This window comes from Zootoca vivipara, chromosome 1 (genome assembly GCF_965207765.1).
Source record: "Zootoca vivipara chromosome 1, rZooViv2.hap1.1, whole genome shotgun sequence".
Lineage (NCBI taxonomy): Eukaryota > Metazoa > Chordata > Lepidosauria > Squamata > Lacertidae > Zootoca > Zootoca vivipara.
The window spans coordinates 21,787,347-21,802,505 of NC_142582.1; the positions used below are offsets into that span (position 1 = coordinate 21,787,347).

At 41.6% G+C, this 15,159-nt stretch overlaps 1 protein-coding gene across 10 annotated transcripts in view; it reads right to left on the reverse strand.

The window, feature by feature from the left end:
* CCDC141 (coiled-coil domain containing 141) overlaps positions 1 to 15,159 on the reverse strand; it is a 101,439-nt gene that overhangs the window by 16,230 nt on the left and 70,050 nt on the right. For 4 of the 10 annotated variants that reach the window (XM_035133974.3, XM_088676721.1, XM_088676736.1 and 1 more), the window contains 7 exons: positions 9,843 to 9,983; positions 8,979 to 9,173; positions 7,974 to 8,157; positions 7,493 to 7,605; positions 5,668 to 5,781; positions 4,562 to 4,639; positions 2,417 to 3,306 (listed from right to left, as the gene is read on the reverse strand). In XM_035133974.3, coding sequence (XP_034989865.3) covers positions 2,417 to 3,306; positions 4,562 to 4,639; positions 5,668 to 5,781; positions 7,493 to 7,605; positions 7,974 to 8,157; positions 8,979 to 9,173; positions 9,843 to 9,983 — 1,715 coding nt within the window. The remainder of the gene's footprint in view (positions 1 to 2,416; positions 3,307 to 4,561; positions 4,640 to 5,667; positions 5,782 to 7,492; positions 7,606 to 7,973; positions 8,158 to 8,978; positions 9,174 to 9,842; positions 9,984 to 15,159) is intronic. The other 6 variants (XM_088676745.1, XM_088676732.1, XM_088676747.1 and 3 more) reach the window with 4 other exon arrangements.

The following is a 15,159-nucleotide window of genomic DNA, read 5'->3' on the forward strand; positions in this document are numbered from 1 at the left end:
ATAACGTTTGGCAGTGTTTTGTTTCTGTTTTGTGTTACTAGAAAACTGTTACTGTCCCCATGTCATGGCTAGGTATGTGCCTCATTCCACTGCTAATACCATCCTGTGACTTTGAGTGGGGGAATAGGCCATGAGAGGGAGAACTGTCACTGCAAAAACACCCAAGAATGGGTGGACATTGGTATGTTAAGAAGTAGCTATGCTAAGAATTGTAGAAGACAATTTACAGTATGCAGTCCCAGCAAAATCTATGAATTTCCTATCCCCTGGCTGACCTCTTATTTACCAAGAGCAGCCTATCATTTAAAGTTGACGGTGGAGGGGGAGGGCACCAACTGCCCCGTCTTTTCCACCACACATTTTTGGGAACCACTCGATTGGAAACGAACAAATGGCACTGCAGATCAGTTAATTACTTCTGCCCCCATTGCCTTCCAACATCTGCTCTTTTGTTTACATATTACCTTAGGTCAATTAGTGTGTTTTTTTTTAAAAAAAATAGCAGGCATAGGCAAACTCGGCCCTCCAGATGTTTTGGGACTACAACTCCCATCATCCCTAGCTAACAGGCCAGTGGTCAGGGATGGTGGGAGTTGTAGTCCCAAAACATCTGGAGGGCCGAGTCTGCCTATGCCTGATATATAGTATTTCTTTTTTCTTCTTTTTTTGGCAAAAGTCATATTTTGTTGCCATCACTATTAGAGCATCATAACATCCGTGCTTAATTCCTATTGAGAAAATTCCCTCCTGGAGTTATTTTTAATCCTCTTTCTGTTGTAAAAAAAAATATTTTGTTCATAAGCTGAACAAGCTGCAGTAACATTTTTGTATTAAATAAAAAGGTCTAAGTATTATGGTCTGTTTAAAGCTGGCATCAGGTTTCCCAAAGGAAAGAAGATTGGGGTATTTTAAAAGCAAAAATAATTTAAGAGTTGGTTAGTGACCCAGGCACAACACAGGGATAGGTTTTAGCTGTTCGATTTGCTTCTCAACTCCATTCTGACAATAATTCTGTTCAACATGGGTTAGTTTCTGGTTTCAAATACAGTATGTTATATGCACACACATAAAAATGTTCTCTCTCTACAATTCTGCTTTCTTTCTATGTGCAGTGCAGGTAGACTAAGCAGCTCAAGAGTATATACTGCCATAAAAGAGGCAGTGAGGAAAAGAAATAAGTGACAATGTGAGATGATCTTTGAATCAATCTACATTTTACTTAGCTAACGAAATGTGGGTTTGCAGCAAAATATATGTGGGGAAAATGTCATACTGAGATTCAGCTTGCCCTATCTTACTATGAACCCAGGAAGCTCCATTTAAAGATGAAAAGTCTTCTTCAGGACTCTCTCTTTCCCCTCTGATTTCATGACCAAGAGTCTTTTATTACTTTTTATACTGGATTTGCCCCAAAAAACTTTTCACCAGTTCTGTATCATTCCAGAGCAAGAATCAGCAAAATAAAAGCTGTTGGCCTGTATCCCGTTCTCCGAGGCCCTTCTGCTAGAAATGCATTTTCTTTCTAAGTTGGCCTGTGGAGGAATTGCCACAGAGCTGCAGTGTGGTCATGGGTTGTGATGTCTGGGACATGGGTTGTGTTGTTGGCTGGATACAGCCACAGGACCTTTGCGTTGCTTGAATCATAGCTTTGGCATGGCTGCATTGGAATATCTTGAGTAAGAATGTGGCCTCAATCCAGAAGATTGAGTGACCAACTCTGAACTTTCACTGGGCTTTGTCTTGCTTTCTTTTAGGAATGTAGCAACTAAAACTTGAAACTCAGGGTTTTTTGGAGTACTTATTGTTGAAAACGGGAGAATTTTTTTTAAAAAAAGCGAAAATCCTCAAGATTGATCACCTTGTTGGGGTTCTTTGGCTGGGAGCCTATCAGGCCCAGTTTCTCACCTGGCAAAGTGGCAGTGCCCAGTGTTTCATAACAGGTTGTGGTGACAGAGCCTTCTTGGGCATGCATAAATAGTAATGTGGTTCAACAAATTCAGGATAAGGTGAATAATACCCCCCCTTTTTCCTCTGCTTTTGGGGTAATATGGACATGGGTCTGTCAATGTAGAGCAATTCACTCATACTCATAAGCTCTTTGAAAAGGAATTTTAATGCACTCTTAGCAACTGGAATGTTTTGTTGGGAAATTGAGATGTTTATCATTTATCTTAAAATGTATTTAATATTTGGGGTGGGGCATGCTTTAATAACTTTGACATTTGAGAGTTATGGTGGCATCAAGTCCTAATATTACATGCATATTGTGACTTTTGAATTGGGCTTTGGCTGGAAATGGAATCATGTGGCGCGATCCAAACAAGTAGCTCTGGTTTTCTAACTGGCGCTCAGTTATATGTGACTCCGTGAGGATTTCTCTATTTATATTTAGGTTTTCTCATTGTAAGCTACCCACCAGGTCAGTGTTGGCTCTGGGAATCCTGTTACTTCTACTTCCAAAGTCACCGGAGAACCTTCCATGACAGTTACATTAGACAGAAGCTTGGAGAAGTTAGGCGCCTGTCCACAAAGGCTGACCATGCTGTTCTTTTCAGATATACTTTTAATCTCTTCTCGGGTGACCATCTGCCTCTGGCAGCTTCTGGTGGTGTCTGATTGAAACAGGAGATCTGAGAATGCGTTGGGTGAAGCATGCAGCCTAGCTTGGCTTTTAGTGAAGTTATTTCCGTCATGCAATTGTCCCTGTGCTTCTGTCATGCTTCTGTGGACCTCGTGGTGTTGCAAACGGGTCTCACACACTTCACTCATCATGCAATAGGCAGGATCTGCCTTGAGCATGCATGTGAGGGGGCTGGCCTCGGGCATTTCTGGTGGACTGTGAGCAAAAGGGGACTCTGCTTTGTGTTTTGAGTGGTAGCTTAGGGTAGAGGAAGAAAATCTCCCTGGCTGATCTGACGTGTGTTCCTTTTTGTGACCAGGCATGTCAGCGTAAGCAACGGAGGTTAAAGGATCGCATTCATCCGTCATTCTTTTGCCGCCAGCATTTATCTGCATTTGCACGCTATAGGAGCTGACATGCAGGCTACGTGAGCTACAGCAAGATGGCTCTTCTAGCTCTGTTTCAGAATGCAGAAGGTTGGACTCTGGTGTCTCAGAAAGCGGTGGCAGAGAGATATCATCAGGAGATATACACTCATATTCATCTCCAGAGGGCACTTCTTCTGCCAACAGCTCGGCCTGAAAGCTATCCTCTTTGGCAGAAGACAAGAGGAGATCTGTGTCTCGTGAAACAGAATCCTCACCAGCTGAGCAGACAACTGAAATATCAGCCAATATCGTCTCTTCCTAAGAGAGAGAGAGAGAGAGAAGGAGGGAGGGAGAAAGAGACCACTGAACAGAGATAACTGAATTATTATTGTTTATTGTTTCCCTTTCAAATATTTCTATGATATGTTTTATTTTACAGGGGAATTTAATTTCTGAAAACACAGTAAATTAGCTATGTGAATGGTAGAATGTAAAAAGCATTAGTTTACAATTTAGTTACAGTATGAAATCAAGCTTATTACCATGGGGCATTTCAGTTCTATCAACAATAATAAACCCTTATAGCAATTCTTTTTAAATAAAGCAGGGTGTCCTGTCCAAAGGGCTTGGAGTGGGTAACAATTACTGGTACCCCTCTCCTTCCCATATCCACTTCTGTAGTTCTTTCCTAGGAGTGTTCCAGACTTCTTATATCAATCCCACTCCTGTAACTCTCTTATAAATTAGCCGTTTCCCCCTTAGGCTCAATCAATGCTTCCCATTCTCACAGGGTAGTCAATCCCATATCTATGATTTAGCCACGTCCCTTTAATAAATCTTTAATAAATCATTTTGTGATTTATTAAAAACAGCTGCAGCTCAGAATTCTCTCCACTCCAAATGGAATCAAAGAATCTATACTGCTAATAGTCCTCAACTGACTGGTGACCTAATGCAGAGGCTGCAAGTTCTTTTTCCAACACAGAAGATGCTAAGCAGAGAGGAACCAAATGTAGCTGTACCTCAGGGAAGCGTGCCAACTCTAGGCAGTTGGAGGTGCCACCAGCCCCTCACTATTCCTTAGCAGGGGGCTCAGGCCCCTAATATTGAGGAGGAGGAGGAGGCTGAGCCGCCAAGGCGAGTGCAGCGCAGCATCAAAAGCATGTTCTTTCTGAGCATGAGAGAGGAGGAGCCTCAGCCATTAAAGCTGTGTGTGGGCAAGGCTTCCGTGATCCGCTAGGCACCCCAATCTTAGCCCCAAGGTGCCACCTCTGACCTCAGCTTTATTTAGTGAGTGAATACTCACAATTGAACCAAGAAAGAAGGGTGCTTATCTGTAAGTCATGCCCCTGGTTCTTAATCATTATAATGATAGGGTTGCAAAGCACCTGTCAAAAACTTTTCTACTAATAAAGGACTTGCGTACACACATGATTTCAGGCAGAATTTCAAACTCATTAGCTGGTATGACAAAAATACGTTACGAATTGGTGGTTTTTGTTTTCTGAATGCAAGTCATGGTTTTGTTTTGAACAACCTTGGTTTACAAACATTTAAAAACAAAACTGATTACCTTTCTAGTGTTGGCAGAGGCAACAGTGTTCATGGTCTTAGTTGCAACTGGGCTTTCTGCTAATGTGCTCGTCTCCATCTATAAGTAAGCCAGTAAGTAAATAAAACGAGTGGATTGAACATGGTCACTAAGAAAGCTAAATGGCTCAACATGTAATAAATTGTTTCCCTAAAGATATACAGTGGTGTCTTTACTTACAAATTTAATGCATTCCGAACACACATTTGTAAGTCGAAAAAAATTGTAAGTCGAATCCCATAGGAATGCATTGGGAGAAAAAATTCGTAAGTCGAAGCAACCCTATCTAAACTGCATCCAAGATGGCGGACAGAGCTCCATTCATAAGTAGAAAAATTTGTAAGTAGAGTTATTCATAAGTAGAGGTACCACTGTACAGTACTTTCAAGACAAGGGATTATCCCTTCAGCAAATCCCACAAGATTGGTGTTTGCGTGTCCCAGTTGCATTAGGCAGAGGTAAACCAGTTTGGCGAATGCACTGGTTAAGTATCCGCCTTAACCAGTTCACCTACTGGTTGAACTCACAATTGGGTCTGCACTGGATTGACATGGGTCAAGTGTGCCGTTCATGCGAACGCTGCATCATGGAAGCGGTGCTATGGCCCCCATGTGGGCTCTCGGACAGTACTGCTCCTTCCTAGATCCTTTTAACAGGGTACCCTGATGTGAAAGGATGCCACCCAATGGCTTATCTACCAAAGTCGTGATGTTTTGTTACCTACCAACAATTCTATAACTATTTCCTCAAACTGTACAGCCTGGATGGTCCGAGCTCCATGTCAAGGAGCTCCATGCAGGCAAGGTGGTCCCAGTTGTCCCCAGGCCCCTACCCTCACAACACTCACCCAATTGGGCAGTTTAGCATGCCAGCTTGAAAGGGGGGTCTTGCATTCCCCCCCCAGCTGTGTGAAGTGAACCCTCCATCTCCCGACTCCCAGCCTACCATGCTGGGCAGCAAATGACAGCCCCCGCAAGATCGCAGTAAGGCAATATTTTGTGCCTGTGTGAATTGCTCCCCTAAAACCAGTTTTCATTGACCTCAGATTAATTTACCCAAAAGTAAGATGGCTAAAAAGGTTTGCAAACCTGCTGTTTTAGCTCATTTGTCTTTTCTTTTAGATTTTCCTTGTTTGTCACCTGTTTCTGTTCTGCTTCTTGCTCATCCTCAAAATTTTGTGCTTTTCCCTTTAGTGAGTCTTCCTGTCAAATGGAAAAAAGAGCTATGGAAGCTGGGCAAGGCAATAAAAATAGTGACTGACTTTGCCAAACATATCCTATACAGTGGTACCTCTACTTACGAATTTAATGCGTTCCGAACGCACATTCGTAAGCCGAAAAAAATTGTAACTCGAATCCCATAGGAATGCATTGGGAGAAACAGTTTGTAAGTCGAAGAAACCCTATCTAAAAATTCGTAAGTAGAAAAAATCCTATCTAAACCGCATCCAAGATGGCGGACGGAGCTCCGTTCATAAGTAGAAACATTCGTAAGCAGAGTTATTCGTAAGTAGAGGTACCACTGTATAGTTATTCTTTTTAGATTTAAATATGCCAGTAGCTTTTAATACAATAAAATATAATACTATAAAAACCAAAACTGCAAGTGAGTGGACATAAATTATTAAAGACACAGCAGCATCCAAAACACAAAATTGAGATCAAACATTATAGTAGGTGGGGGGGACCTCCAACCCTCCAGATGTTGCTGAACTACAACTCCCATTATCCACTGGCTGGGACTGGTGGAAGTGGTAATCTAAAATGGACTATTTTCACATGCTTTTTTAAAAGGATGATGAAGATGAAAATGATTTATTGAATTTATATACTACCCGGAGGTATCAGAACAAAATCAAAATATAAAGCCACAAGATATATAATCAACAAAAAAAACCAAACCCAATAACCCCCCTTCAAGGTTTAGAGGGAAAAGAGTTAAAAACAGGCCTCATAAATTTCATTTTTATTTTATTGACATTTATGAGGCCAAGTAAAGCAGGACTCTTCTGAGTAGATCAACTGTGTTGACCTTTGGAGGCATATTAATCTAATTTTTGCCATCGTAATAGGTTATGAGTCACATGGTAGCTACCCTAATGATCACAGTGTCGGATGGGACATACATATATTGCAGGGACTCCTGTAAATAGACAAAATTCAGCTGTAGAGATCTTCTACTGTTTGTGTGAATTATGCTTACATAATTTGTTTGAATTGCTCTTTTGGGGACACCATTTTATTCTGTTATGGTTGGTCTCTGGAACATTTTTATTTATTTAGAAAAGCAGCATATAAATGCTTTAAAATAAAGAGCCCACTGAGTTTGCATGCCCAGGCGATGTGACCTGCAGCCTGCTACAGTTAAAGAAAGGACTTGGACAAGTGCCTTGGGTTCAAAGTAGGTCACAACTTTATGGATTACAGATGTGAGTGAGCTGGGCATGGCACTGGACATCTCCCATATTATCCAGCCTGCCTGCTGGACAACTGTGGGTGGGTGGGGTCAAACCCTGTTAAAGGATGACCTATAGCATGCACCTGATACAATCTGACTGGTTTGCCATGCTGGGAAGTGCTTACGGCCCTCAGCCCCCACTTAGGTGTTTGGGCAGAAGCACCTCTCCTGATATACCTTGCTGCCATGGAGGGAGATGGAAGAGGCCTGAATCTTCACCTCCAACGAAGACTAAGGGTCATACTCAATGCCATAGCCATCAAAGCTGTGGTGGTTGCTAGGAGGAAGGCAAGAAACCCCAGACAGACACAATTCAGCCTGAGGGCAAAATTCCCCTCCAACCCTGAATATGTCAACTGAAGCAATCCATATTTGTTCTAAGCACAGAAGCATATAGAATTGGTGTACAGCACATACACAAATCAAATATAGGTTCCAATATGGAAAGTGAATTACCCCAAGCTTGTCTTCAAGTTCTGTTAAGGAGCTACACAGTTCACTGATAGAATCAAGAACTTCTTTGTGTTTCGCTGCTATTTTCTCAATGTATTTCTTTCCATCTTCATTACCTGTAGTTTACAAAAATAAATGAGTGGTATCGGGTGATTGGTGGCTGTAGCAAGGCTTGCTGGCGATTGGCTGTGGATGCGGCAATTGGGCAGGCGAGTGGCAGCTGTGGCGAGGCAGGCAGGCAACTGGCGGTTGCAGCAAGTGGGCAGGTGGGCTGTTGGTGGCGGCGAGCGGGCAGACAATTGGCTGCGGCAAGGTGTGCGATTGGCAGTGGAAGTGACATCCCCCACTCCCCAAAAAAGCTAAACAATTTAATTTCGGGTAAAAAAATATATAGGGGTCATCTTATACACGGAAAAATACAGCAAACTCATCTTCCTTATTTCCCAAAAATGTACATAGAGGTTTCAAAATAATATGTTCTTACCATATAAATCTTTAGCGAGGTTTGTAATCTGTTGAATTCTTTCCTCTTGCTGAGGGACTATTGGCTCAACAAACTTGTTGAATTGCTTGTAAAGTGTTTCTACTGCCTCCCTCGTCTTACACTCTGATGAATATTTTTCAACTCTGACTACTGTAGCACTTGCTTCTTCATACCAAAACAGACACTATGAGAGAAATGAAACAGAAAACCCCAGTATATTAAAACATATTTTCCAGTTAAATCAATGATGGCTCAATCAGCAGTGTCAAACCTTGTCTAATCCTTTCCATAATGCTAATTGCTGTGTTTTTGTTTTGGGGTTTGTGTGATCTTTACCGATATTCAAGAGTGCATGGCAAAAAACTATCCCAAAACTGAACCCTGCTGCTTAATTTAGAAAAAGCCATTATATTATTGATAGCCTATAACTTTAAATAGTGTGTGTGTGTGTGTGTGTGTGTGTGTGAGTCAATGTAAGAAATACAATGCAAATCCAACATTCAACACCCAAAGAATACTATGGTGACAACTATTACTACTATTACTTTTAGTGATAAAAATTCTACCTTTTAAGTAACATAATTAAACAATAAATACAAGAATCACAAATCAAATCATATGCAAAACATCAAGATGCATCAAGATGGAACATAAGAATGCAATATAATGCAGAAAGTCTCATAAGTATTACAAAAACAACAGTCACAAAAATCATTTCCATACACATTCACTCTACCCAATACTAATCAAACACACAACCACCATTTACATAATCACTCAACAATCACTCAATAAACAAGTCGTGAAGTCTGGGGTGTGAACAGGCGTTAGATGAATGAGAACTATTACAGTCATTTAACTCCAGGTTCTTTCCATAAAGTCTCTGGTCCATTTTTAAAAAGTCTGACATGATGGATGAGATGCACATAGGCAATGTACATGAGTCCCAAACCTCGAACCGGCCCCTTAACACATCTGTAAAGTGCATTTGTGGTTTTTGTATACCTCTTCCATCATCTGCTGCAGGCGCTCCATCAGATCTAAATTCTGTTTGTAATCCTCCATAATCTTGCCAAATACACTCAGCTGTTTTTCTAATTCGTTGATTGAGCCAGAGAGTATCTCGGCTTTATCACTAGGCTGAGTTGCTAAGGAATCTAAGATTTTCTTCTTTAGATTATCGGTCTTCTTTCTCAGTACCTGTTCCAAGGAATACAGTAAGAATATTCAGAAATTCTAAAAGGTATTTTAGAAACGTTCAATAGACCAAAAACTTACTCTATCTGAAATCACCAGAGATAGTTGAAAAGCACAGGAAATAAACACACATTTCTGCACTTAGTAGGTATTTACAACTTCCATGGAACTGTAATTTTTTTAATTACCGGTATTCTCTGAAGGCACAGCTTGGCCATTACTGCTTTACATCGTCTGGTTTACTTGGTGGGGCTGATAGCTAGGTGGTAGGTTTCTCCCTAGCATTTTAGGCCATACCTGCACGATATATTTAAAGAATTATGATACCACTTGAACAACCATGGCTTTCCTTCACTGTTGGCCTTGGCTTTTGTTGATTTAAAAGCATGTCTGTGACCCTTTCAACGGGAATACCATATAATAATTGCATAATGCTTTGAAGACTGACGTGAAATGTTGAGTCAGTTTTGAACTTGAAACACACACACACACACACACACACACACACAATACCCTTAGCCAATTGCTAAAAGAAAAAGGATGTGTGACCTTTGGTGTTCTGTTTCATCAGCTGTGATATGAAAACTATCTGCTGAATGTTGGATCAGTCATCATGGTGCATCTTTGAGATACATATCATGCATGCCATGACTCAACGGCTATAATTGTTACCTGCATTTTTTCAGAATACGCATCAACTTGCTGAATCTGAATTCTCAGAGTCTTCAGATTTCGCGCTTTTTCAGTTTTCTTGCTATAGTTGAATTTCATGTTATTGAATTTCTTTTTGAGGTCTTTAAATGATTCTCTGAGCTGAAAACAAACCATTATTTATGAGTGATTATATTTAAAAAAGAACCCATACAAAGATAAATAAAAAAGTTATTTATACTGCAATCCTTTCTACTCAAAAGTATCTTCCACTGAGTGCAATAGGACTTGCTCTTGGGTAGAACCACAATTACGCACGACTCAGGAATAAAGCCCCAGTTGAATTCAAAAGGATGTACTTCTGAATATGTATGTGGTTAGGATTGCACTCAACGTACATCCTGAACACATGGGGTTTACCCTAGCAGAGAGATAATCTCTCTGTGTGAAAGCATGTAAACCAAAATTTAAATGCACTACAAGTATTTATTATTCTGAGGACATAGTCCTCTGAAGGGAAATAAGCTCCCAGGCCCAAATTTCTTTAAAAAAAAACAACCATGTGGAAATAGCTCGTGCACTTCATCACCACTAAGATAAGTGTCAAAACCTGTAACTCCACAAAAATGCTCTAATACTACTAATGTGTACTGAACTTTTCCACTTGATGCAGAAGTGAGTTTCAAGGATACTCCTCCATTGCTATTTTTAAAGAGGGCAGGGAGTAGCCCCAAGCTGATGTTCCCCTGAAACTCTTCTCCTTCAGTTTCCATCAGGACTGCAGACTCTGTAACATCTGCAGTGTATATTTTCCACTGCACCCTCGTTTCTTACCCTCGTCAACACGACGGATGATGTCTGTCATCTAGCAACTAATGGGATGAAACTCTAGCGCAGTGGTTCTCAACCTTTGGCCTCCAGATGTTTTGAGACTACAATTCCCATCATCCCTGACCACTGGTCCTGCTAGCTAGGGATCGTGGGAGTTGTAGGCCAAAAACATCTGGAGGCCCAAGGTTGAGGACCACTGCTCTAGGGCATAGAATTTGATACCCATCTGAGCTTTCAAAAAGGTGTCTTTGGAAAGGAGTGAATAGCCTCTTGAATTTTTCTGGCAAATTAGCATTGCGTTGCAAAGCTAAAAGCCATCTCAAGATGCAACATCACCTTTGGATGAAGGATGAAAGCAGAGAAATCTATGGTTTCCCAGGATTTTCATGTGCTCCTTGCCGAAAGAGGCAGGAGGACACCTTGTAGAGAGTGCTTAATTGATTCCAAATAACCAAATATATCTTCATTTTTACTGGCTTGAGATCTTGGGGCTACTTGATTATTTCTGAACCAAATTTGTTTCCTATTTTTGATGGGAAGGGGAAGGCCCCACTCTGATGCTGGAGCTGGGAGGGGCCGCAAGCCGATAGGCCTCCAGGGAGGCGGGTGTGTATGTTGCTGGAATGCACAAACAGAATTGGAGAAAGATGGAAGCTTTCCCAAGAAGTTGCAGCTATCCATGATTTTTTTAAAAGGGCAGATGGTGACTAATGGAAAGAATGGGAAAGAGGGGGAGGGCACGACTGGGGACCCATTAATTTAACGCAAACTGGAAAGGAACACACTGCAGCTCTGTCTTGAAATGAGGGTTGGGGAGGAACGAAGGGCTCTGCCAATCTGTTTCTCTCCACCTAGTCTCTGTGCACAGTCTACCTTGAAAGCACACTCTCCCCCCCCCCTTGAAGAATTCTGCGCATTGTAGTTTGTTGAGGGTTGCTGGGAATTGTAACTCTGTGAGTGGTAAACTAGGGTGCCCAGAATCCTTTGAAGGAAAAGAAGTGCTTTGAATGTGCTTTAAAGGTATAGTACAATCTCACGCTTAGACCGCAGGGCATTGTGGGAAGTAGATGGGAATACACTGCCTCCCATTCCAGTCCTCCACAACATTCCATTGCTGTCAAAAATAATTCGAAGGTATCATTGTCTATTCTAAGCTGTGTTTGCCTCTGCATACCCTTAGTGAAAATGATCTGTTGGTGTATTCCCTGGGATATGGTACCGGGCTTTGATGTGGGAGTCCAATGCTCAAATCCTGGCTTAGACTTGAAGCTTACTAGGCAAATAATGCCAAGTCCAAGAGGCCAGGTGGAGCTCTAGCTATGTCTCTCTAAACAGGTTTCTCCCTGGACTTCAAGGAACGGGAGAGATTGTCTCTCATCGTGGCTTACCGCAGAGTTGTTGCAAAGATAAAGTTTATGTTAATATATACATTTCATGAGCCCTTATATAGGGCAGGAAAGAGAGCTAAATAAGTACCACATTCCTCATCATGATCCACACTCACACCAGCCCAGAATAAATGCACTTTAAACTGAGTGTATGTGCGAGACATCTTTGAGTGCTGTCTTTACTTTCAGTTATAAATAACGCCTCCTTTTCAATATTTCATTCTCAGTTGGAGGTCCCAATTATCATTATCAGTTTATCACAAACTGAATCAGTCACAACTGTCGTGTTTGGGGCCTCAGCTTCACCAAGAAACTGATTTTAAGTTAGTCGAAGTTGTCTTTTCCTCAAAAGGTGAAATTTGTACACTGTAGGCAATGAAAGGAATCCTTTGATGTCAACAAGAGAATTCTCTTTAACAATACTGTGCATGTCAATTCACCAGTGTTCATTCATTAATTAATTAATCCCTCTCTTTTTTTGGCAAAGATGCATGAAATGAGATTTTCTTGGTTCAGAAGAAACTGCTTGTATGCCAAAAGATCTGCAGCTGCCGCCACTTTTCTCTTTTAGACCTAATGGAAAATCAGCTCAGATTTAGACCCTTACATTGTCCTCTGTCATGACTTCAGCTCCAACTCAGCATATATCCCAGTCAAAGGAATGAATAGTTCTGCTTTAAGAGTGGAATTCTTTTGTGGTAGGAGAGCAATATTGCTAAGTGCTGAATCGGTCAGCACCGTCTCCTCCTAACATACCCGTTTTGTTGCCGTTCTCTTTTCCAACATACCTGCTATATTTTGGTTGCCTTGGACTGACCTGTGTAAACATCAAAGAGCGGAACAAGTGCACTGACAAGGTGGGGCAGGTGAAGCTGGTAGACTTGTTGTGGCCCTACTTAAAAATAGGGCAAATGAGAAACCTCTGAATGCATCTAACACTCCAGTACTTAGTCGCCTAAAAGAAGTAAACTCCCCTCTGATTCCAATAGTAAGCAAACTTCGGATAGTCTTCTAAGCATTTAATGAGCAAATAAGTACACCACTGTAGCTGCTATGCTTTCAGCAAATTGCAATAATAAAATTTGCTGAAACTATGGCGGCAACAGAAGTGTATTTATGCACTTGATTGCTTGTAAGGACAGTCCTTGGCTGGCCAATAAATTTTAACATGATATGGGGGAAAGGGTCATTTGAATTAGCCACTCATTCTTCTATCTATTTATTGAAAGGTAGAATTGATTTTAATCAACTTTGCCCTCTAAGAAGCTTTTCTAGTGCCTTATAGACAAAAATTTGTGCAGCTGTCCTGAAATATAGCTGCTTTGTCTTAGGTAAGGAATGATGGAGGGGATATGTGATGACAACTGCTGTGATTTATCACACAAGAAGGAGAAAACAAATAATAGAGAACAGGACACTGTTTTAATGATCTGGTTGTCATGGTTCACAAACAAAACAGAGCAACTCATATTTTTTTACCACTGATCTAGGAAAAAGGCTTTCAGGGACCAACCATTTAATTTGGTGTTATCACCCTAACTGATTAATGTGGGACATTTATTTAAAACAAAGGCAATATGCAATTTAGAACAAGACCTCCACTATAGATGAAGACAAAAGAAACAGTTTTCAACTTGTGACAGGATTCGGCTAAGTTGTTGTGTGGGTGGAACAAGGTCTGCTCATGCAATGGGATGTTACTCGCCTCTCCTCCCCCTGCCCCCAAAAATCTTCTCTGGAAATTTGGGGGGGGGGGACTCAGAAAAGGTTTAAAGGGGAATGGGGGGGGAGTCTGGTTGCAGATGCAGACCGTTTCCCCCATGTTCACCCCCACCACCACCTACATTGAATTCTACCCTCCGTATTCACTGCAGGGTTGTTTGTTCCTGTGAAATAAGATGTTGCTGGTGGTGGAAGATTACCACTGTGGAACACATGGTTCTTTAAAGAGAAACAGTATAAAGACACCTCACTCTAAACCAAGCTGCACCTTGGAACTAACGTGCACACCCAAAAGAACACAATATTTTGAGCAATAAACATGAACGTATCTTGGACAATAAAGCATTTATGAAATCTAGCACAGTCAATTGGAGATGTGCAAAGAATGGGCAATATCCAACCCCAGCCTACCCTGCTATGCATGATCAGGAAGACTTTCTGCTCGAGGGAGGGACAGAATTGTGTGGATAGGCTGTTGCTGCTCCAGAAAGCATCCTAACCTTTAGGAGGAGGAGGACCTACAAGTCCCCGTGAACATGTATCTGCTTGTTAAGTATAACCAGCTTTCCCCCAGCTACCAGTAGTATAACATTTGTTTGCTTTTACCTGGTAGGAAATGTTCAATTTATTGTTTGATGAATGTTTTACTACTGGAGGCAAAAAAGAGATAAACTGCAATGGTGACAACTAATTTAATTATTCACTGAATTTATAACTGTCAAAGGGCATTCAAGCTGACTGAACAATAGCTACAATATACTTCATAATAAACTCACAACTTTAATTATAAAATCCTGTTGGATTAGTGCTCCTAAAGCAATATAGACAAAAATAGTTACAGTGTAAAAAGGGCACCTTGCACTTTCCTGCTTTATTTTATACGTGAATTCTTGCAGGTTATAGCTAGCAGGTGGCAAACCACCAACCACTTAGGGAACCCTCCTTAATGGGATTAAACTAGTTCAAGAACATGCCATGACTTTTAAGTGATTTATGAAGAACACTTGGGCACTCTAACCCTTTTAAAGTTTGCACAAGAGTAGCATAACCACTGGTGGAGGAAGAGGAGTGCGTGGGGAGCGCACCGCCCCTGGCAGTGCGATACCGGTGGGGTGCCATTGAGGCTGCCCCCTGCCCGCACTGGGTGCCATGCGCCTGCAGGCAGTATGCCACACCCCTGTGGGCTGCGCACCACACCCCCAGGACACACGCCAGCCACGCCCCTGCCTGCTCTTCACCCCCTGGTGCCGGAGCATGAAACTCTGCCACTGAGCATAACATTCCTGTCCTCTGTGGCAGAATACTGCCCTCATTTGTGATTGCTGGTTGTGCATTAAGGAAAACACTACCCAAAGTCTCGCCCAGATGACAATTTCTTTTTAATTGCATAGTCCTCT